This window comes from Lucilia cuprina, chromosome 2, assembly GCF_022045245.1.
Source record: "Lucilia cuprina isolate Lc7/37 chromosome 2, ASM2204524v1, whole genome shotgun sequence".
NCBI lineage: Eukaryota > Metazoa > Arthropoda > Insecta > Diptera > Calliphoridae > Lucilia > Lucilia cuprina.
In genome coordinates this window covers 27,826,655-27,849,419 of record NC_060950.1, presented here as the reverse complement: position 1 = coordinate 27,849,419, position 22,765 = coordinate 27,826,655, and the positions used below count along the sequence as shown (strand labels likewise).

General features: G+C 32.1%; 1 protein-coding gene across 5 annotated transcripts in view; it reads right to left on the bottom strand.

Annotated features, from left to right (window-relative positions):
• The window catches only part of LOC111686617, a 47,453-nt gene that overhangs the window by 10,674 nt on the left and 14,014 nt on the right, over positions 1-22,765 (bottom strand). For 2 of the 5 annotated variants that reach the window (XM_023448987.2, XM_046945102.1), the window contains exons 2-9: positions 18,540-18,986; positions 17,835-18,035; positions 17,573-17,771; positions 17,293-17,514; positions 16,974-17,225; positions 11,004-11,448; positions 9,720-9,977; positions 4,006-4,905 (exon numbers count right to left, since the gene is read on the bottom strand). In XM_023448987.2, coding sequence (XP_023304755.2) covers positions 4,006-4,905; positions 9,720-9,977; positions 11,004-11,448; positions 16,974-17,225; positions 17,293-17,514; positions 17,573-17,771; positions 17,835-18,035; positions 18,540-18,877 — 2,815 coding nt within the window. In that variant the 5' untranslated portion in view covers positions 18,878-18,986. Of the gene's footprint in view, positions 1-4,005; positions 4,906-9,719; positions 9,978-11,003; positions 11,449-14,393; positions 16,846-16,973; positions 17,226-17,292; positions 17,515-17,572; positions 17,772-17,834; positions 18,036-18,539; positions 18,987-21,657; positions 21,826-22,301; positions 22,447-22,765 lie in introns of those variants that run through there. The other 3 variants (XM_046945101.1, XM_046945100.1, XM_046945099.1) reach the window with 3 other exon arrangements.

The window sequence follows — 22,765 nt, the reverse complement described above, 5'->3', positions numbered from 1 at the left end:
TAAAACCTTTGTAAAATCCCAATCCTAATGGTTCCAGAACACCACTTTTCGTCGAAAAGTTGGGCACAATATTGAATTGCAGCCGGTAGACATTGAAAGACAATTTTGCAAGTCTAAAATACAGCTTGAAAGCTTTAAAAGACAATCCGACTTGCACCGAATTATTTGTTGCGATATAAAATGGTTTCATAGGAGACAATATGTTAAGACCGACTACGTTCTTAAGATAATTGTATCAATGCCCCGGATCGGTCATAGATTGTCAACTTTGATACAAAAAGTAACATCCGAAACTTTTTTCCCCAGGTAGACACACGAAGGTCGGAGTTCCTTACGTGAACACCTGCCTTGACGGCCTTATTTTACGGTGGACTTTCTCATCCGCTGGGTAGACTTGAGAACGGACTACCATCGCCCCTGAATCCTTCAATGAAGAACTCATGTGGCAATTTTTGTACATGGATTGAGCCGGTCCATGTACAAGCATTTTGCTGAAGTACTCGTGCTATATAATCTCTTACCATAGTAGCCCCGTTGCGGAATGGCCGGCTGCATAGGCTTAAGCCCAATGCACACCCCGACAAGGAAAAAGCTATCACTGGCCTAAAGTCTATAGAAGAGGGTGACGAGTCCCAATATCAGGTGAAATCGATCTTCCATTAAAGATTGCATTATTCAAAATGACCCATTCCAGTGCATTCTTTAACCTTTTTAAGCTCACGCAAGCACACTACTGAGATGGCTCTGTAGTTTTGGCAACCACATGTCTCTATTTGGTAGTCCGAAATACCCAACAAAATGGATCAGGATCCCTCTTTTATAAACCGGTAATGTGACAAAGGAAATAGGAATTCCAAAGTCATTAAATTTCAATAATTGCCACGACAAATAGTCGTGTAGCATATATCCATTTGGAATGGCAACAGCACAATCAGTTCTTATAGGCAATATATAGAGACTTTCTCAATCGTTCAACAATTTATGGCATCAGTTCCATTCTCATGATCATAAAGATCAATCTACGGGATAACAGGCAACCATTGAATACTAAACTGACAGCCGGTTTCCCATAACGCGACCGGCGTCCCAAAACCGATCGGGTTCAGCTACCTAGCATATGCTGCTTTGTACAAAAACCTGTTCGAAGAGAGAATTATACAACCCATTAGGTATAGGATATATCAGTTCTTAAACCAACATTCTCTCCCCGTGAATTTGGATTTAAACCACAGCTACTACGTGGATCCTGAAGGAACCTCAACCAACTGACCAGCCAGGACATAGTCAACTGGCCACCGTAGTACCAGATTATATGGTTCGATCTCTTATTCAATCTATGCAAGGGCAGTAGACAGTAATACCAATTTATAATCCCAGCCGACTAAAGGTGTTGGTTACACCTCTGTTCCCCGGGATTGCAATAACACCAAGGTGAAGGTTTCACCAAGGTAACATGCTCCCGTGGCCCCAAGTAGGCATAGTCGAACATTTGCATCAGTAATAATAAATCCAAATAACTATGACGCAAAGTTAATATTCATTATTTAATCGGACTGGCCAGGGCGTCTTAGGTCAGACTAACACAAACAACGGGCAAATGTTGCAATAGAAGTGGGTTTAAAGTCTCTAGTCCTTGCTCCTTCTTACTTTGTTCAAACTTTACAAAATATTATTTTTCGGATACACGTCTCTTCAGACATGTACCACTTTCCCTTCAGAAAGTGGGTCCAACATACTCAATACGCTACACTATCCATTACAACAAAGAAATAAACTTGCAACCTTCCCAATTAAATTCCATATGTTGCAACACATTTAAACAACTGTTCTAGACGCATCACTGTAGAACCTTAGCATTAAATAGTTTTTGGACTCAAAAGATGATCAAATCTCTTGATGCGAAATCGGTATGTTGCACGATCCATTAAAACACAGAAATAAACTTTCAAGCTTTCCAACAAAAATTTACTGTTACATTTGGTATATGCTGCGTTTTGGATTCATTAAAAAAGTGACTTGGCCTTTTGCCGTGCGCAGGGATAAACTCTGGGGTAATTTGCATACCGTCTTCGATTACTATATATATTTTTATAAATTGACTTTTTGAAATCTATGAACTTTATGTCATATAGTCCATGGACACCATTATACATGTACCCAATATTTGACTTGACTCTGAACCATATTTAATCAAACTGCTCTTCTTTACAATGACATTGAAGATCGAGAATACTGAGCTTTTAAGGCAAGACTGCATCTTTTAGATGATACAATGTCGATTCATGATCAGATAATTGTCAGCTCATTGAGAAATCGGAAACTCTAAATTTTTTGGTGAAAATATAGTCGGCAGGATTAAACCCTTTTTTCTAGAATCATTCAGGGGTCTAGGTTTCGAAAACGGTTTAAGACATACTTCGTCCCATAATGCTGTTGCACGGATGATGTAAGTATTGAGAAATTGGAAACTCTTAATGTTTTGGTCATGAAAATAGAATCGCTGGACAAACCCTTTTTTAAAGAACTATTCAGTGTCTAGGTTCCCAAACGAATTAAGAAATACTTCCTTTCATAATGCTTTTCCACGGATAGTTTAAAAATTGGGATATCGGAAACTCTTAATGTTTTGGTCATAAAAATATAGTCTACTGAACTAAAACCTTCTTTCAAGTATCGATAGAATCATTAAGGGTCTCGGTTGCTAAAAAGGTCTTAGACATACTTCATTCCATCTCTTCTGCTAAATATTTACATCACATTTAACCGACCAACCGAAAAAATAGAATACAACTCTATGCGTCAAAGTCTATTTCGATGTTACTCGATCGGTTGAAAAAGAGAGCGCGAAGGTACCTATCGTTGACAGTAGAATATAAAATTCTATTGATCTACTAGAGCACCGTCGCAAAGTGGGGTGTAATTCGTTATAACAATGGAATGTATTCCTCTAAAATTATTAAACATGTTCCCGATACGCGCATATCTAGTCATTCATCTAGAATCCATCCGAATGTTGTCACTTTGCTAGTGGTTCCACTATATATTATAATGAAAATTCATTCCGTACCATCAGTCTGTGAAGTATTACCCGCCACCATATAGGTATAATCTCATAGTGGCGGTCAAAGATTCATCTATATCATTTAGATATAGATCGATTTTCTTTCAAAAAAGAACTTGTAATGAACTGTGTAACCTTATTCCGATCTTGTTGCTTTAGGTGTCTGAGGTTTCAAAGTCTTATCAATCAGACACGGATTAAAGTTTTATTCCATTTAATATATAGATCTAAAAGAGCTTAATTAGTTTCAAAGTACACACCCGTGCTCTTAAGTCCTTCCTCTAGAAAGTGGTCGATTTGCCACTGGATCCACGAGAAGTTAAAGGGAAAATTCATTCTTTAGCCTAGCGTCTATAGAAGAATAACATTACTGTCCCTACCTATACAGGTGTAATCTCAGAGTGCCGGTCAAAGAGAAACAAATCTATTTATGATTTGTATTGATAATAATAAACTCTAAAAGAGCTTAATTAGTTTCAAAGTACATGTTCTTTTTCTCTAATAACTGTAATTAGGATAAATTAAGAGTTTAAATAATACATAACTTAATAGATGAAAAATAGTACTGATAAAATAGTTTAGATATTTAAATTAATAAGAAAATGTTAGTTGTTTTTTATCCTAAACAAATTGCAGTGTAAAAAAAACTTAATTATTTTTTTTAATTATCAAAAAAAGAACTTTTGATTGTATCAGCGTTTTAGCAGCTTTTTCGTATGTTTTAATAACTGTTAAGTAGTATTTCTGTATATAACGGCATGATAATGAAGCTGATGATCTGGTTTCGATAATAAAAAAATAAACTATGATCATAATGCTGATGATAATGAATATGATGAAGCAGACATGCTCTGAAAATCATTCTTGTTTCATGACTTTCAGCGTTTCATTGGGCGTTAATCAGTAATTATTGATTTTACGCCATTGTTTCATCACAAAATTACCACAACACCAATTGCCTGCATGTCCTTGCGAGTCACCATCACCGCCATTTCCTCCAGCACAAGTGCTTGATCCAGCTGCCGCTCCATGACCATTTCTCAGTAATGCTTCGGTACAGCCTTTTTGTGCCATTTGATGACAATCGGGATCATCACTGTCCACACCATCGGCTGGCAATTGAGGTGTACTACGCCTTAAAGAAGTCGACTTGAGGCCATAGCCCATCATATAACCACCACCATAGCCAGCATAACGATGTGAAGTGCTAGTTTCAAATGAACGATTCAAACGTCGATCGTATAGACCCGGATGATTAGGCAGCTGTTTGTTAACACTACTTGTAGAGGATTGTCTATCTTCGGACAAGTTTCTCACCGGAGTAGGAGGTCGTTGATAGGAAGCCGAGTTCTTGACAATCTTGGGAGAGCCTTTGTTTTTACGTGGCATAAGAGGAGTCATAAATATATTATCGTAACCGGAACCAAAACCACTTTTCAAACGATTCAAAGATTTTCGTGTAGCTCTCTCCTCTGATAAAGCTCTATAATCTAAACCACTAGCTCCTGAGGAAGTATTGATGGCATTATTAACAGGACCTCCAGCGCCTGCTGCAACACCTCCTGCGCCAGTTGAACCCGTCAATGAGTAACGATAACCTGTGGCATTTAAAGACGATATGGAGGATGAGTACAAATTGAAATTGTTGGGACTTGCTTCACGCCAGATGTACGATGAATTAAGACTACTAGTTGAGTTTTGTTTATTATTTACATTGGTGGCACCAGGAAATTGTACTCCTGTATTACATAAAAATGGAAGATGTGGATTTGATGTTGAAAAATGTTTACTAGTTTTTAATTTGCCACCACGTATTGGCAAACAAGGTGTCCATGGTTGCAAGGCTATATAAGAAGATATTTTCGGGTTTTTTTCGTTTGATTTTGGAAGAATAATTTGTTTTTTTTTATAGATTTTATTTTTTATTTTATTTTTTTGTAGGGACGAAAAAAGAGAAAGATAAAAGAGAAAAAAACAATGATAGAAATAAAACTATGAATAACATGGAACAACAAAAATTTAACAAAAACATTTAACGAGACAACACAAATTCAAAATGGGTGATTGTGGTGTGGGCGGGGGCGGGGGTTTTTTTTTTTTGATAATAGATAACAGCAATAAACATCAAATAACTAAATGGAATCATAAAATGAAAACATAATTAGACAGGAACATAAAAAGCATATTGAACAACTTAAAACTAACAAATCCCGGATGAAATGTAAAAGATGAAACTTTGTTCTTAACAAATTTAGCTATTGATGTACCTGATATCGAGAAAGCCAAACTGATAACTATTTGAAAACCCAAAAAGAAAATTTTAAATTAAAATAAGTAGAAATTTACTAATGAAAAACCAATCCGAAAACCCAAAATTTAAGGCTTAAATGTATCAAAACTTTAGATGAAACAGTCATCTGACAAATTTGATAAATAGTGATCTTGATGCCCAAAATTGACATAGAATATGGTCTCTCTAGGTTTAGATAGGTTAGCAGGAGAAAACTTGTTCGACCAAAGCTAATTAACATTTTTGTATACATTCAATTCTACTTGGATTACTTTAAAATGACTTCTACAGAAGTTGTCATAGTGAAGAAGACACAGAATCGATTAGTCAACTTCTATATTAATGCTTTTCATTATGACATTAGTGTCATTACCCTTTCCATGAACACACTATATAAGCCAAAACTCTGATCAAGAATGTCTTTGATAACACCCTTTTCAATATGAAGAAAATGGGCAATATGTGGTTTCAACATGTGCAACACAGCGACCGTAACCATTGATTTTTTGGAACTACCATTTTACCTTCAAGGAAGTAAAGTTTAACTCATCTAGATCGTTACTGTACTGAGATCACTGAATAAGAATGTTAGTGATTTGAGCTGGATATAGTTTCAACAAGATGAGATTTTGTACCATATGGTGACCGCAATCGCCGATTTATTGGAGTTAACCTGATTTCATAATATGAACCTTTTAATTCGCCTACAAAATCGTACTGTACACTTTGGTTTTAACAGAATGAATTTTCTTGCCATACGGCGACCGCAAACGCCGATTTATTGACTTTAACTTGCTTTCAAGAAATGGACATGTCAATTCGCCTTTAAGATCCTAAAATTTGACTTATCTTAATTATTTCATGCAGAGCAATGTGATGTCACTAGTATCTGCTGATAAAATAGCAATTGACGTCTCGGAAGCGAAAATTATTAGTGCGTTTTTACACGTCTGCTGATAAACGGGCGATAATCTTGCTGTTGAAAGTCATAATTTTTCGTGTTATTCGTGTAACACATTATCATTTAGATTATCAGTGGCCACATGAAGCCACTACTTTATGCTGATAAACCAGTAGTAATGGACGTTTCGGGAGGCTTAAATGTTTGTGCGATTTGACACTTCTCGATTATTGTACGTGTGGCCTCTTGGTCACTAGTTTAAGATGATAAACCAGCAACATTTGACACTTTAGAATTCAGCAACGCTGTGGCCCAGAATTGGACGTCCAAAATGTGCTTGGTCTGGTCAGTTCTAAAGATAAATTCAAAAATAACTTCCTTTAGTAAGAGCACAAACAGAAACTTAACATTATGGAATTCAACATTGTTCGAGTTATTCGTGCAATACCGCGACCGTAACCATCGTGTAATATGACTGAAATATTATTATGATAATAGAAAGTCGACATTTATCTTGATATTTGACACGTCTCGATTGTTGTTTGTAAGACCTCTTTTAGTCACTAGGTTATGATAATAAAGCAGCAGCAATTGACATTTTGGTGGTCACTATTAATTGCGTTTTTCATGTCATATGACCAACAATGTTGTGCTCATAAATTGTATGTCTAGATTGCGCTTGGTCTGCAAAATGTCAAGATTCGAAATTTATTTCAAAGATAAGTGTAAAAATTACTACTTTTAGAAAGAGTAAAACAGGGACTGAATTACCGCCCATTTTACCGATTGAGCTATCGTTTCGTAAACACATAACGAAATTAAGCTAACATTTCTCAAAATATTTTTTAGAGCTAAGCTAACTGTAAAACAAAAATGAATCGTAGAAACGCTTCCAGCTTGACAGTTTCATGACCTGACCTTCCCAGCAAAAATAAAACGAAGTACTTTCAAATAAATAACATTTATCACCACTTCAAAAGTAGCACTAAATGAATTTGTTTACCTTCTGTGGAATTAATGTTTATTGACTTTCAAAGAAGCGAAAAGAATCCAATTTTGATTAAGATTTCCAAAAAAAAGAATATAAAAATTCCTTCCTGAGAATGACTTCAGATGTAGTGAATTTGGAATTAAATCAAAGGGACATTTCTCCTATGACAAACCTGTGTTAAAATCACAACTTCTTCAGGTCTTTTTTAGTACCTTCATGAAATAAATTCAACTTCTTTATCGCTTCTTTGGAAGTTCTTTTTTGTTTTGCTGGGTTGATGAAAAAACTTTTTGCAGAATTGTAAAATGATTATTGATTTTATAATAGGGTTCAATAGCTGAAACGATAATAGGGCTCTATAGCTGAAACGACTTTTTGCATTTAGGTAAAAGTCGACTTTTCGACTTTATGCATTTAGTTAAAAGTCGACTTTTTGACTTTTTTCAGTTAGTTAAAAGCCGACTTTTCGACTTTCAGTATTTTGTAAATAGTCGACTTTTCCACTTTTTGACTTTTTAATTTTTTTTTTTTTGGACTTTTTCGACTTTTTGACTTTTTCCGACTTTTTGACTATTTTCGACTTTTTTCAGTTTTTTCCGACTTTTCGACTATTTCAGACTTTTTTTCGATTTTCAACTATTTTCGAGTTGCTTGACTATTTTTGTCCTTTTTTTGACTTTTCGACTTTTTCCGACTATTTTCGAATTTTTTCGACTTTTAGACTATTTTCGACATTTTTCGATTTTTAACTATTTTCGACTTGCTTGACTATTTTTGTCCTTTTTTTGACTTTTCGATTATTTTCGACTTTTTCCGACTATTTTCGAATTTTTTCGACTTTTCGACCTTTTTTCGATTTTCAACTATTTTCGACTGTTTGACTATTTTTTGTCTTTTTTGCCTTTTCGACTATTTTAGACTATTTCCGATTTTTTTCGACTATTTTGTCTTTTTTGACTTTTCGACTATTTTAGACTATTTCCGACTTGTTTCGAATATTTTCGACTTTTTGCGACTTTGTAACTATTTATGACTTTTTCCGACTTTTCGACATTTTGACTATTTTCGATTAATTTCGGATTTTTTCGACTTTTCGACTATTTTCGACTTTTTCCAACTTTTTGACTATTTTCAACTTTTTACGATTTTCATCTATTTTCGACTGTTTGACTATTTTTGCCTTTTTTTTTGACTTTTCGATTATTTTCGACTTTTTCCGACTACTTTCCACTTTTTCCGATTTTTTTCGACTTTTCGACTTTTATTTCCAAAACGTTTTCTCCGCAGCAGTTCCTACGCTGGCAAATTACTCGCCCTAACAGCCTTTACTATGTAGGGAATTCGTTATATGAAATAATCGCAAACTATCCAACGAAAATCCTACAATTAGCTTGAAAAAAAAAACTATTTTTGAATAAAGAGAAACCACAAGAAAAAACAAGGAAATCTCTTGAATAACTAAATACGCTGTTATCATTAAACAAAACCCAACAAAAACTTAGAAATGAAAAAAAATTGAATTGTGCATGTCTGGCAGAAAAAAAAAACGATAAAAATTACAAACTAAATTAAAAAAGGGTTACAAAATTAATTATATTGTTATAATTAATATCAAACAACTAAGTGAAGTGTGAGTTTTAAACTCATCTGCAAATGAGTATAACATAGTGAGCTTAAAAATATGTACAATTATTGTTGTTGTTTTTTTTAACTTAAAAATCTTAATCTAAAAAAACCAAACCTAAACCTGGATTAAAGTGTAAGTAAGCAAAAATTACTCCCTTACAAACCATTACATTTTAAATATAATTAAAACAAAAAAACTTATAAATTTAACCTGTTAGAAAAGAAAAATAAAATCAAATTGGCAAATTATAGCTAAAAATGAGGGTTTAAAAACATAAATTAAAAAAAAAAAGGTTTTTTTTTTTAAAAACATTAAAAAAACAATGTTAAATAAATTAAAAGTTTTAGCCAATAATTATATAAAAATAAATGACATTTAATAGTAAAGTAATGTGTGGAAATTTTTATAAAATATATTTGGTGAATGCAGCAAGTTATGAGGTGTTTTGTTTGTTTTGTTTTCTGTTTTTTTTTTTTAATTCTATTTTAATCTGAAAAGCAAATGATTTTTATGTTGTTTTTTTATAATCCATAAAAAATAATAATAAATAAATAAACCCAGCAATAGAGCTTTTGGAATGTTTTGTCATCCTTTGTTGCTGTTAAAAAAAAGCTCTTTTTTCACATACATATAAAACATATAACCAGCAAATATCAATAAAAAAAAATTAGAAAAAAATTAAAAAGTTAAAAAGCATATGGTGTTGATATCAAAAGCTGTTAAATTCCAAAATAATAATAATAACCACTATTAATGCCATTAATGGTTATAATGAGGTGTGTTTTATGTAGGATTTTCAAACTTCAAACATTAAGAAGAAAAGAAATAAAAATTCTAAATGAAACTTACCCGAGTGTATGGTATTACGTGTGGTATTTTGATAGGCAGCACAGTAGGCTTCAAAAACACGCAACACTAAGGCATCTTCTTCAAAAGTTGGTTGATTTTTACGACCACTACAATAACTGGATAAGGAATTCAAACTGGCCACACCACCACCACCATCACTACGGCTACCACTACTGCCACCGCCACTGGTAGTATTGCAATTCAAAAGATTGGGTCGTAGGGGTGGTGCTGGACGCATATTTGTTATGCTCCAATTAGCTGAAAGTGGAAGAAAATTAAAATATTAAAATTATATTCAATCAAAAAAATATGAAAATACAAAGTTTTCTTAAAAACGGAAATCTTATGAAAAAGTTATGGAAAAGCTTTTTGTTTTTATTTCCTTTTTAAGAATTTTTTTTAATTTTATCTGTGGAATAAACCTATTTAGAGAAAGCTTAATATTTGAATAAGCTTTTTTAGGGAAATGATTATTAAGGATAAAGCTTTTGGAGGAAAAAACTTTATTCTGCTAAAAAGCTTTTTTTATGTGAAAAATATTTTTTTAAGAAAAATAGTATTTTATGAAAGCTTTTTTTAAAAATAACGAATATTCAGTGATATTCACTTTTTAGAAAGAGCTTTGTTAAAAATAAAAGCTTTAAAAAAAAACTTATTCTGCGTAAAAGTTTTTTTAAATTTCTATGAAAAAAATTTTAAATATTTTTTTTTTTTTTTTTAAATATAATTTTTTAAACATGTTTCTCAAAAAAGCTTTTTTATGAAAAGCTTTTTAGTATTTTTAGAAAAAAAAACGTATACATATAGGAAAATCCGAAAAGTTAAAAACTTTTTGTGTAAAAAAGCTTTTCCAGAAAAAATAGTATTCTATTAAAAGCTTTTTTAAAAAATAACGAATATTCCCTGAAAATCACTTTTTAGGAAAAAGCTTATATAAGAATAAAATATTAAAAAAGAAAAAACGTATTCTACAGAAAAAAGCTTTTATTTCTAAGAAGAGCTTTTTATATTTTAAGAAAAAAATGCATACAAATAGGAATATTATTAGAAAAAAACTTAAAAGCAAAATAACGTATTCTGTAAAAAAAAAACGTTTTTAAAAAATTTAATTTTGTAAGAAAAAGCTTTTAAGCTTATTTGAGAAAAAGCTATAAAAAGAAAAAATCGTATTCGTATATAGGCTAGACAATTGGAATAAAGAAGATTATTAGCGAGAAAGCTTTTAAGAAAAATTGTGAACTTTTTCTAAAGATGTTTTTTTATCTATATGAAAAAACATTTTACCTTTTGTGCTTCCGGTCCTTGCGTTTGTGGCCATGTTTTGTGCTGGAAGTGCTGGGCCCATTATCTTCGAAATACTGTTCGATGTCTGGACTAAATTTGATTTGTGGTTTTGAGCTGCCACTGGATGATTTGGTAGACTTGGTGGTTGTTGTTGATGATGCATTTGATGAGGCTGTTGATGCTGAGTGTGTGTGTATTGATTGTAACTGAGGTGATGATTGAACGAAAGGCTCCGTTTGTGTTGTGACGGAAGTGCCGACGACGACTGTTGCTGCTGCTGCTGTAGCAGCTGTTGTTGCTGACTGCTCTGAGCCTGTGCTGCTGCCACTACTGTTACTGGGTTTTCTCTCCCCACCATTGAGTTCGTTGTGGATTGTTGCTGCTGTTGTTGCTGTTGACTGTTCATGCGTTGACTTAATAAGCTCAGATTGGCTGGCGGGGACATCTGTAATAAAAGTAAAAATTAATTAATATTTCAAATATGTTTTATGGTATAAAAAAATTCAAAAATCTATTAGTATTTAACACATTCATTTATAGTGAGTCAAAGGAGAGCTTTTAAACAAAATAACGTTTACACAAATTAAATGTTGAAACTTTTTATTAGTTCTGGTGTAAATTGAACATTCCATTCGCAATTAGTTTCTTTAAGTAATTACTCATATCACTGAGTATGGTGATCATGGGTGCAGCTGATCCTGGTGCAGTAACAGGCCGATTAAATTAAAAGCGCAAGCATGTTAAGCAATTTATGAGTTTTTTTTGGTTTGTGAGAGCATGTTTGTTTTGAAATTCGTTGGTTTTTTTTAAATAAAATTTAAACGATGAGTTTTTTTTTTTTTTTTTTGTAAATAATGATGAATCCTTGACATGAGAATAAATAAAATTTAAAAAAAAACAAGCAAAATTATTACGTTTTCATATAATTTAAGGATGATTTAAAACGTTTTTACTAAAATATGTTGTTGTATTTCTAAGATGATGATTTTGTTGTGATTTGAAATTTTATAAAAAGGCAGGCAAATGTATGAACTTCAATTGCTGTTATAGATATCCAATGCTGGCGTTATTGTAAATTAAGCAAAGTTTAGAAAAAAACGACAAAAACTAAAGTTAGATTTGTTTTAATTACTTTTGAATTGTAACGGAAAACTTAAAAGGAAATAAAGTTTCTTTACAAACGTTTAACAGGTTTCTGAACAAAATTAAAAGAAAACTGTTTGGTGATCATTGTTTGTTTTTATAAAAGAAAAACTAAAAATAAAAATTATTTCATGAAAAGCTTTCAGATAGAGATTGTTTTTCACTAAAAACCTCGTTATATGCCGATTTTTTTATAAAAAGCTTATTATGTTAAAAAAGAAACTTCAGAAAATCCTATTCATGAAAACGCTTTTTGAAAATCACACATTTTTAAAAATATTTTTACAAAATTTTTAATTAAAACAAAGAAATTGTTGTTATACAACTCAAAAAAGCTTTTTCCATCAAAAAATGAAAAAAGTTTTATGAGGAGCTTATGGAAAGAATTTTTTATTGGCTACCACTCAAAAAACTTTTTTATCAAAATGTCCTGTATAAAAAGCTTTTTTAAAAAAGCTTAATTTTATCTTATTAAAAAGATTTTAAGAAAAAATTGGAAACCACTCAAAAAAGCTTTTGCTATAGAAAACTTTTTAAAGCCTTTTTAAAAGCTTCTGAAAAAGCTATTTAAAAAATTTTCCTATACTAAAAAGCTTCTTTTGAAAAAAAATAAACACCTTTTTACAGAAAACTCATAAAAATTCTAAAAAAGCTTTTTAATAGCTTATGGAAAACTTTTTTTTTATTGGATCAACTCAAAAAAGCTTTATTATCAAAATGTCGCGTATAAAAACCTTTTTTAGATGCTTATGGAAAAGCTATTTAAGTGAAAAGCTTATTTTAAAGAAGAAAAAAGCTTATTTTTATCTTATTAAAAAGATTTTTAGAAAAATTGGATACCACTTAAATAATCTTTTGCTATAGAAAACCTTTTAAAGCTTTTTTAAAAGCTTCTGAAAAAGCTTTTTAAAAAATCTTGTTGTACTGAAAAGCTTTTTTTGAAAAATAAATAAACATCTATTTACAAAAAAGCTTTCCCCTTAAAAAAAGTAAAAAAACTTATGGAAAGCTTTTTTATATAAATTTTTTATTGGATACCACTCAAAAAAGCTTTTTTATCAAAATATCGTGTATAAAAAGCTTATGGAAAGCTATTCAAGTAAAAAGCTTATTTTGAAGAAAAGCTTTTTCAAAAAAAACTTATTTTTATCTTATTTTTATATTTTATTTTTAATCAAAAAATATTTTTAGAAAAAATTGGATACCACTAAAAGAAGCTTTTACGGTAGAAAACCTTTTAAAGCTTTTTTAAAAAGCTTCTTAAAAAATAATGTTATACTAAAAAACTTCTTTTGAAAAAACATCTATTTACAGAAAACTCATAAAAAATTCTAAAAAAGCTTTTTAAAAGCTTATGGAAAACTTTTTTTATTGGATACCACTCAAAAAAGCTTTTTATCAAAAAGTCGTGTATAAAAAGATTTTTTAAAAGCTAATATAAAAGTAAAAAGCTTATTTCAAAAAAAAGCTTCTGGAAAAGCTTTATAAAAAATCCTGTTATACTTAAAAGCTGCTTTTGAAAAAAATCTATTTACAGAAAACTTGTAAAAAATCTAAAAAGGCTATTAAATAAACACATTTCATCAAAAATGAGCTTTATCAAAAAGCGGAATAATGATTTTTAAAAAAAGCGTTTTTACAGAAAACAAATCGTATTTTGCGAAAATAATGAAAAAAATTTAGAAAAATCGTATTTTATGGAAGAAATTTTTCTTTAAAATGGAAAAACTTTTTCAATAAAAGGAAAAACTTTCTGTAAGAACATTTGAACAGTGACCAGTTAAACTTCTGTCCCATATAATTTAGCAAGAAAACTTTAAAGTTTAAGTTTCACTAAACCATTTAACAGCTTTTCTTAAGTGACGTAATAAAATATGCAACATCTTTAATTTGTGAAGTCTGAATAAAAAAGTGATTATTTTCCTTAGTTTCAACATGCTGCGTATGTGTTCAGGTACTTCCTGATAAAACGTTTGTCAAGAAACCTAACAAAAACAATTATAAATGTAAACGTAAAGCAAAAATTAAAATTCTTAAATGATTTTAATTATTAACTTAACGAAAACAACGAAATGTAGTCGATTAAATGAAAAAAAAACAGAGTAGTAAAAGATTATATAAAAGAAATTATCTGTATAAAACGAATTTACAAAACAAAAACGTGCACAAACGCGCATATCATCTTTATACATTCGATTGACAACAATACAAATATATAAAAAATGATATTAAGCTCAAAATGCTTGCCTTCTGCAAACGCCTGTTGTTGCTGTTGTTGTTGATAGTGCTGCTGTTGCTGCGTTTGATACTGCTGAACATCTTCCCTAATCGAACCCAATGAATCGGGACGTGCTATATAGGCACCACTGCATATGGGACAATCAAACGATGAGCTGGGACTAGCTAAAACGCTAGCCGTATTACTGTTTCTATGTGTTGAATTACGTGTATTGCAGCAGAGTGGACAATCGGCTGCTGTAATGGTAGTGGTAGTATTTGTGGGTAAATCATTGCGTGAAACACTGCAAAAGGATGAAGAGCAATCCTGGCAGATAGAGCAATAGGTGGCGCCTTCACTGAAACCACTGGCCTCCATAGAACAAAAACAGCTTGAGCAAACAGAACAGTGGGACTCTTTGCTCGATTGTGTCGAGGGTAAACGTTTATTATAGACTTTTGCTATGCCTTTAATGACATCTTTAGGCAGCGTTTCTTTCTTCCACCAGTGGGCATACATGCCCGAACGAAACATTCCAGTTTCAGGATTAATATCATCCGAGTTTTCGGCATTAGAGTTAGGAGTATGACTTGAAGTAGCTGCAGCTGCTTCGTGGGAATTAGTGGATGCTAATGAATTAATATAAATACTTTTACGATTTATTTGGAATTCTGCTGTTGTGGAGGTTAACGTTGTGGTCGGCAATTGGGATTGAGTTTCCGTACAGGTTTGTTGATGCATTTCATTAGTTTGCTGTATAGCCTCTAGGAATTTTTCACGAAATGTTCCGCATACATCAAATCGTGTGAGATCATTTGTTTCGGCTGCATTAGCCGTTTTGGAGATCAATTTAAGGGAACCATCTACATCGTAATAGGCCTCGTAGGCTTCTTCGTTTTGTGGCGGATCGGGTGAAGTTATGGTACAACTACCCGCCAATCCTGAATCACTCGAACGTGGACTAGGACATTGAGAACTTTCACAACATTTACATTTAGAGGAAGACTGATGACCATCGACTTCATCTCCATTGCCAAAACGTTGGGTTGTTGGTTGAGCTTGTGTGTTAGGCAGTGAAGATGAAGGAAGATGAGGAGTGGGATCATTTGATGCCGTTCTTAAATTAGGATTGGAATTATTTCTATTGGGCTGAGCTGGTGTTTCATTGGCTAAGGGTACATAATGATATGATATACAACGCTTAACGGATTCTCGTTTTTGTGAATCTCTACTAGATCTCTTGGGTTCAATACATAATTCTGTTTGTGATACGCTGCCAGGCATATTTGTCATTGTTTGATTTTGGCTTTGACCTAAACTTTTATACATAGAGGGTGGAGCTATAACATCACTTTCTTCGAAATTATACAATAATTCGGCAGTCAATTTGTCTGGAGCATCTCGGCAAGAAGCAGGCAAATCTAAACAACTAGAATGAATTTCTTCCTCCGTCGTTAAATCACAACTTTCCGCCACATCGGCCGATTGATTTTGCATATCCTGACGATCTTTCCAGGTAGGCACGTATACTGCTGTTTTGGAGCTGCGATTAAAACGGTTACCCACAAACATATTTGGCATACTATGGCGTTCGGGAGGTGATATCGTTAACTCTGAGGTAGTGTTTTTAATTTTAGCATCATCTGACAAATCGGCCAGGTTTTCGCAGGCCACATATGCCGCCCCTAAAGCACGACCATTGTAGCAGGAAGACATTTCTGAGTTTTCCGAGGTTTGTTGTTGCAATAGAGCCGGTTTTTCTAGTGTTGTCATATGGGAACCCAGTTCCAAATGTGCTTCCGAGGTATGTATGATAAAACTTTGCTGGGAAGACTTTCTTGCTATAGCTCTCATCGTTTTTGAACCTATAACCAAGGATTCCTTTTTCATAGGTTTACTTTCTTCATCACTCATAGAATCCAAATTAATTAAGTTAATAGAAGAACAATGTCTAGCTTTGTGGGGAGAGGCAGCACCCGAGCCATGATCTATAAAAGTACCCGCCGAAGCAAAGGAATCACAACCCTCTAGGCCACGTTTATCACTATTAAATTTTATAAATTCAAAATCATCATGTACATCAATATCCTCTCCCTCACTCTCCGAATCAGTGGGCAATTCAAAAGCATCTTGTCTTTCAAGTTCAGTACGATCCGATGAACCCGAATCTGCCTCATCGTTAGTAAACTTTTTTATTAACTTCTTAGAAGCTTTATGGCATCTTCTCTTTCTTAATGGAATACTTTTCATATCAATACTCTGTCTTGATTGGGGATACAATAACATTTTTATTAAAAATCCCTTAAGCAAACCCTTCTTAACTAATTTGGCAAAATGATCGCTTAAATTGGCATATGGTGCCGTAGGTGGATAATTACTGGGCGGCAGAGTAATACGATAGGTGGCTTGTTGTGGCGTATTGTAGTAGGCACATAAAGAAAACCGGGTACAATAACCACGAGCATCCAAATTATATGAAAACTATACACATTTTGACAAAATAAGTTTTGGTCGTTTTTTTTTAACAAAAAAAGAATTTATGAAAATTTCCAAAAGAACAGAAGTTGGGGAAAGATGTGTTTGTTTTGAGAAATGTATTAAATACTTACATGATTGGGTGGTGTAGATATATGAGCGCCACCTATGGAAGCATTACTTAAATTACTAAGTTGACGTTTAATGCCAATGGGCATACTGACATTGGTAGATGTTAGTAATTCCACCCATTTATTGGCATCATTAGGTCCTTGGCACACAGCAACTATACGATCAATAAGAGGACTATTGATTTCAAAGGCATTTTTAAAGGTATCGGAGTCTTCGAGACGATTAACTATGATGCCGGTTAGCAGTAGTTTGCCCTGTAATGGAAGGCAAAATGTTTGGTATGAAAATCGTTGTTAAACATTTCAAATAAAATGAAATTACCTCATAAATAAAGGCACTCATTCTTTGACTAACACTTAATATAAGTAATGTCTGAGGAAATAAAACAAAATAACGATCACGATGATCGGAACCAACCGCTACACTGCCCATATGTATAATTTCTCCTAAAGAACTTAATTCTTGACCCTGCCAGCCACGTACAGGGCCAGTTAATACTTGTAGTTCTAGTTCCTTTTGTCTGCGTGTAGCAGAACAGGTGGCCTAAAAAAATAATCAATAAAAGTTATTAAATCCAACAAAAATCCAAAACAAAACTCACAGCAATATCTTTGTAAACCGCTACACTACGTTGTGTATCACCACGATCCGGATGACTACTCTCCATGTGTCTTTCCAACTCCTGCAACATGGCCGAGTATTTATCGAGACGGCGAAAAGGTTTTGACAAACCCGTTGTGAGTACTAAAAGACCAGGAGTGGCAGCACCTTGACGTTCCATATATTTTTCTAATTCATCTCTGTGACAAAATTACAGCAAATAAGTATGTATTATTAAATGTTTTTCATGTTGTTGTACTCACTTGTATTTGTCTAATATAACAATAGCTTTGGGATGTTGTGCACAATAGGCTTGGTGTACTTGTTTCATATATGGTGCCTTATTTAGAAATAATTTACCCACACGATCATTACACTCTTCCATTTGCGTAAGTAACTCTTCGTGTGTCTTGACAACCTCTACAAAATTGCACATTAATTGAGCATACTCATCAGCATTGAGTCTGTGTAAGGGGAGAAATTGTAAAGATAATTAACACCTTGGAATTTTTATGATCAAGAATGAAAAATTAAGTCAAAAAGACTGAACTAGAACTGAACTAGAACAGAGCTAGAACTGAACTAGAACTGAACTAGAACTGAACTAGAACTGAACTAGAACTGAACTAGAACTGAACTAGAACTGAACTAGAACTGAACTAGAACTGAACTAGAACTGAACTAGAACTGAACTAGAACTGAACTAGAACTGAACTAGAACTGAACTAGGACTGAACTAGGACTGAACTAGAACTGAACTAGAACCGAACTAGAACTGAACTAGAACTGAACTAGAACTGATTTAGGACTGAACTAGGACTGAACTAGAACTGAACTAGAACTGAACTAGAACTGAACTAGAACTGAACTAGAACTGAACTAGAACTGAACTAGAACTGAACTAGAATTGAACCAGTACTGAACTAAACGAGAATTAGTCTATCTGATATTTTCCATTGTCCACTTACATTTGTGTCTGTTGCAACGGTTCCAAAAAGTTCTCCAATAAACCCTGAATCTCTGCAACATGTGCTCTCTCCGAATCCAAAAGATCTTTCAATACAACCGATCTATATTCTTGTATCTCTTCAGGTGGTCTGATAGAGTCTGTGATCGGTAGGGGAGCTTTATATTCCATAACATAATTGCTGGGAAACCAGCCAGTCTTATCGTTAAGTGTACCTTCCCACCAACCACCCTCTTCGCGTTGTGTTACTGTGATTAGATCACCTTTTTTGAAACACAATTCATCATTATTGCCACCCTTGAAGGAATATTCGGCCTGTACTATAAGTGGTTGATCCATATTTTTTTGTAATTGTGTTCTTTAAACGCTAAATATAGAGACGTCGTTTTGTTTAATTTTCTGCTTATTGTGGGGCATACAAATAATTTCAAAATATTTTGCAATTAATCTGTAAAAGAGATAAATAAGAAAAGATATTAGTTGCGAAACTATAAAACATTTCTGTCATCATTTTATTTTAGTAATATTTTTATTATTAAGTAAAAAACGCTATAACAATTAAACATTTTTTATTATAAATATTCATGTTTTTTTTAGTATTTTTTTAGGAAAATTCTATTGCTAAAAAAATATATTTTCAAATATTTATATTTTTTTCACCAGCAAAGATTTCAATAGATTGTTCTGTGCACACAGATTTTTCATTCATACAATAAATATAAACATTTTATATTGAAAGTGGCCAACAATTTGCTTCTGGCCAAGGTCGATGAAGTGAAAAGAAAAAATGTTGTCTTATATGAGTATTAACACTAGTTTATTATTTTGTCTATTAACATTTTAAGTTCTGTGTACGAGTACATGTGTAGGTATGTATGTATATACATTTGTATTTTTTAAATTATATGCTCATAAATTTATGTAGAAATTAAAATATTTTTCTTTTTTCTTTTAAATAAATTAAGACACACTTTCGCAATAAATATTTATTATGGAATGGCAATTTTTTCATTCATTAAACTGTTTTTATTCCTGGCATTATATGGGTCATTATTTAAAAATATCTTGTTTGTTTTAAATTCATTTAACTTAATTAATATTTTAAGAATTAAAAGTTCATTTTAGTTTTTTTATAACAGGTAGCAACAAAAAGAATTTTCTTTGAAAAATCATAGTTTTCTAATGTTAGAATCTGTGCTTGAGAATTTCAAGTATTAATCAGAATTAAAGTTCGAAATTTTATTTAAATCAACATTTCAATAATTCGTTGTCGCTATCTAAATTTTAGACAACGGATGTGTAAAAAATTTATATTGCGACAACGAATTGTTGCAATGTTAACAACACAGCTTTGTCGACATTGCGAAGTGTTGTCGTACTTGTCTCTTTGGTACCAGGCGTGTGTATTTATTTTTCCCTCTGTGTAGAAATGCCTGTGAGAATAATATGTTTGAAATGAGTTTATATTTTAGAAAAAGGATTAAGTAGGTCTTGTTCTAGATAGTAGAGAGGTCCACTAGGCGTCCAAGTGGAGCATATATTCCTGTGCAAGCTGTTGCCGAACAAGACCAACAGAGGAAAAACTGTCGGGACTACAACAGTCCGCCGTTTATATAAATATGAAGGAATGATTTCTCTCACTATCTGATTAGAGAATCTAATATAAATTGTCTTGGACACTGTCTTGTTTCAGATATGGGAAAGGTCCATTCTGAGGTGCATATGAGAATAAGTTTCAGTGCGCTTTGTGTAATGTCGAAGTGCTCTACATAGTCTATAGTCCAGTCTATAGTCCAGTCTATAGCCCTGTCTATAGCCCTGTCTATAGTCCAGTCTAGTCTATAGTCTAGTCTATAGTCTAGTCTATAGTCTAGTCTATAGTCTAGTCTATAGTCTAGTCTATAGTCTAGTCTATAGTCTAGTCTATAGTCTAGTCTATAGTCTAGTCTATAGTCTAGTCTATAGTCTAGTCTATAGTCTAGTCTATAGTCTAGTCTATAGTCTAGTCTATAGTCTAGTCTATAGTCTAGTCTATAGTCTAGTCTATAGACTAGTCTATAGTATAGTCTAGTTTACAGTCTAGTCTATAGTATAGTCTAGTCTATAGTAGTATAGTATTTTTATTTATATTTTACACAAGTACTCGAGCTATCTAATATCTGACCATTGATGTCAAGTTGCTTAACTTTCGAGATTCCAAAACATTACATCCGTTTACAATCACAGTTCCAAAACATTACATCCGTTTACATTTTTATACTAATCTAAAAGAAGATAGCTCAACTACTTGAGCTTAATATTAGTAAATAATTCTATGTCTGTCATGTACAAACATTGGCACCTGCGTATTCTCGCAAAGAGGATGTCGGACAAAAGCTCCGTAAAGTCTACAATTTGGGATAAGTATTTGATTCGTATAAAGAGAGCATTGACCGCAAAACGCCTAGATTATGACAGTCGGCTTAAAGTGACGAAATCCGCGGAAAGAGAATGTCGAAATGATGCACAATAAAGTCCATAAAGAAAGAGATAGTATGTACGAGCAATTAAAGTGAAATCTGGTCACACTGCCAAATCTACACCAAAACTAAGTTAATATTCGGTATTAGAGCCACTGAAATCTGCGCAGACTATCACAGAGAACTTGTACCAAACACAAATAATTTGTTTGAAGAAAGCATTGACCGAAAAACGCCCTGAATATTAGGTCCATCTTCTGATTTGATTCGATCAATATAGGTTGCTTTTTCTATAATATGTTTGACTTTGAAATAGTCAATTCGAAATTCTGTTGACTTGTTTTTTTTTAATCTCAAAAGATAAGCAATTCTTCGTTCTCTAAACAAAGGAGATATGAGCAAAATTCGTCGATGTATTCTTAGTCAGAATTTTAAACATATTTCAGATGATATGTTCGATTTCGATAGGTTCAAAGTTCATAGGAACTTGAAGTTTTTCCAAAGAACAATAAAGATTCATGGCCAAAATTGAAGAATTTAAAAGTTATAGTTTATAAAGTAATATTCACAGATATGAAATTTATATATTTACATTTTTTTAATAAATTAATATAACAATGAAAATTTGTTTCTATAATATTCAAGTTCAAGAAAACATACCTTGGATGAGCAAAATATTATGACAAAAATAACAAAAAACATTTATTAAAACAGACGCCCGACACAAATGTTCTAACATTCTTTTTAATTATAATTTTTAAAAATTTATTTCTTTTTTATTTTAATATCTTATCTTTGTAGAATCATAAAAATGACAGTTTTCCAAAAACAAAAAAATTTTTGTGCGATGAATAAATAAGAAAAAAAATCAAAAAATTTTGTTGACGACAAAATTTTATTGCAAAAACTGCAATAAAAAGAAAATTATACAAAATTTTCTTTTAAAAATAAAACAAGAAAGCAACGAAAGACACTAAGGAATACTAAAAATTTAGATAATATACATTTAATAATTTAAAAAAAAATAACTGAAAACAGCGACATTTTTTTTCAATTTTTTATTTGAAGGCATTTCCGTCCGGTGGGAACTTCTTATTAATTTTTTTTGTTTTCTTTTAATTTTTAATAGACCAAGGTCATTGTTGTTATTTTCTTTTTATCAATTGGCCGGCCAACTACGAATTAATTTTTTTTTAGTTTTTAGTTGTTAAATATTTTCTTTTAAATTATTTTTAAATTGTAAACATTTCCAAGTAATTGGGGACAATTTTCTTAATCACCATTTTGTTTCTTTATTTGCTTACACAAGTATTAATTTTCTTTAAGGAAAATATACAAAATTAATAAACAATTTCTTAAAGCGTTTAAAAATAAACACAATAAATGTTTTTGAAATGATACTGACGAACTAATTTCATGTTTTCCGAATTTTCTGCTTAATCACATCACGCCCGTGTGTTCGGATCAACTGAAATATTGAGAACAAAATTTATTTTTTTTAGCTCTGCTTATTTTTTGCAAATCATTTTTTAAAACAAAAAAACTAAAAGCAAACAAATATATATTTTTTTGTTTAAGGACTGCAATGAATTATTTTTAAACAAATTCAAAATATTTTAAAATAAAACTTAAAAATATTGATAAAAGAAGGCATTGATTGTAAACTAGACTATAGACTAGACCATAGACTAGACTATAGACTAGACTATAGACTAGACTATAGACTAGACTATAGACTAGACTATAGACTAGACTATAGACTAGACTA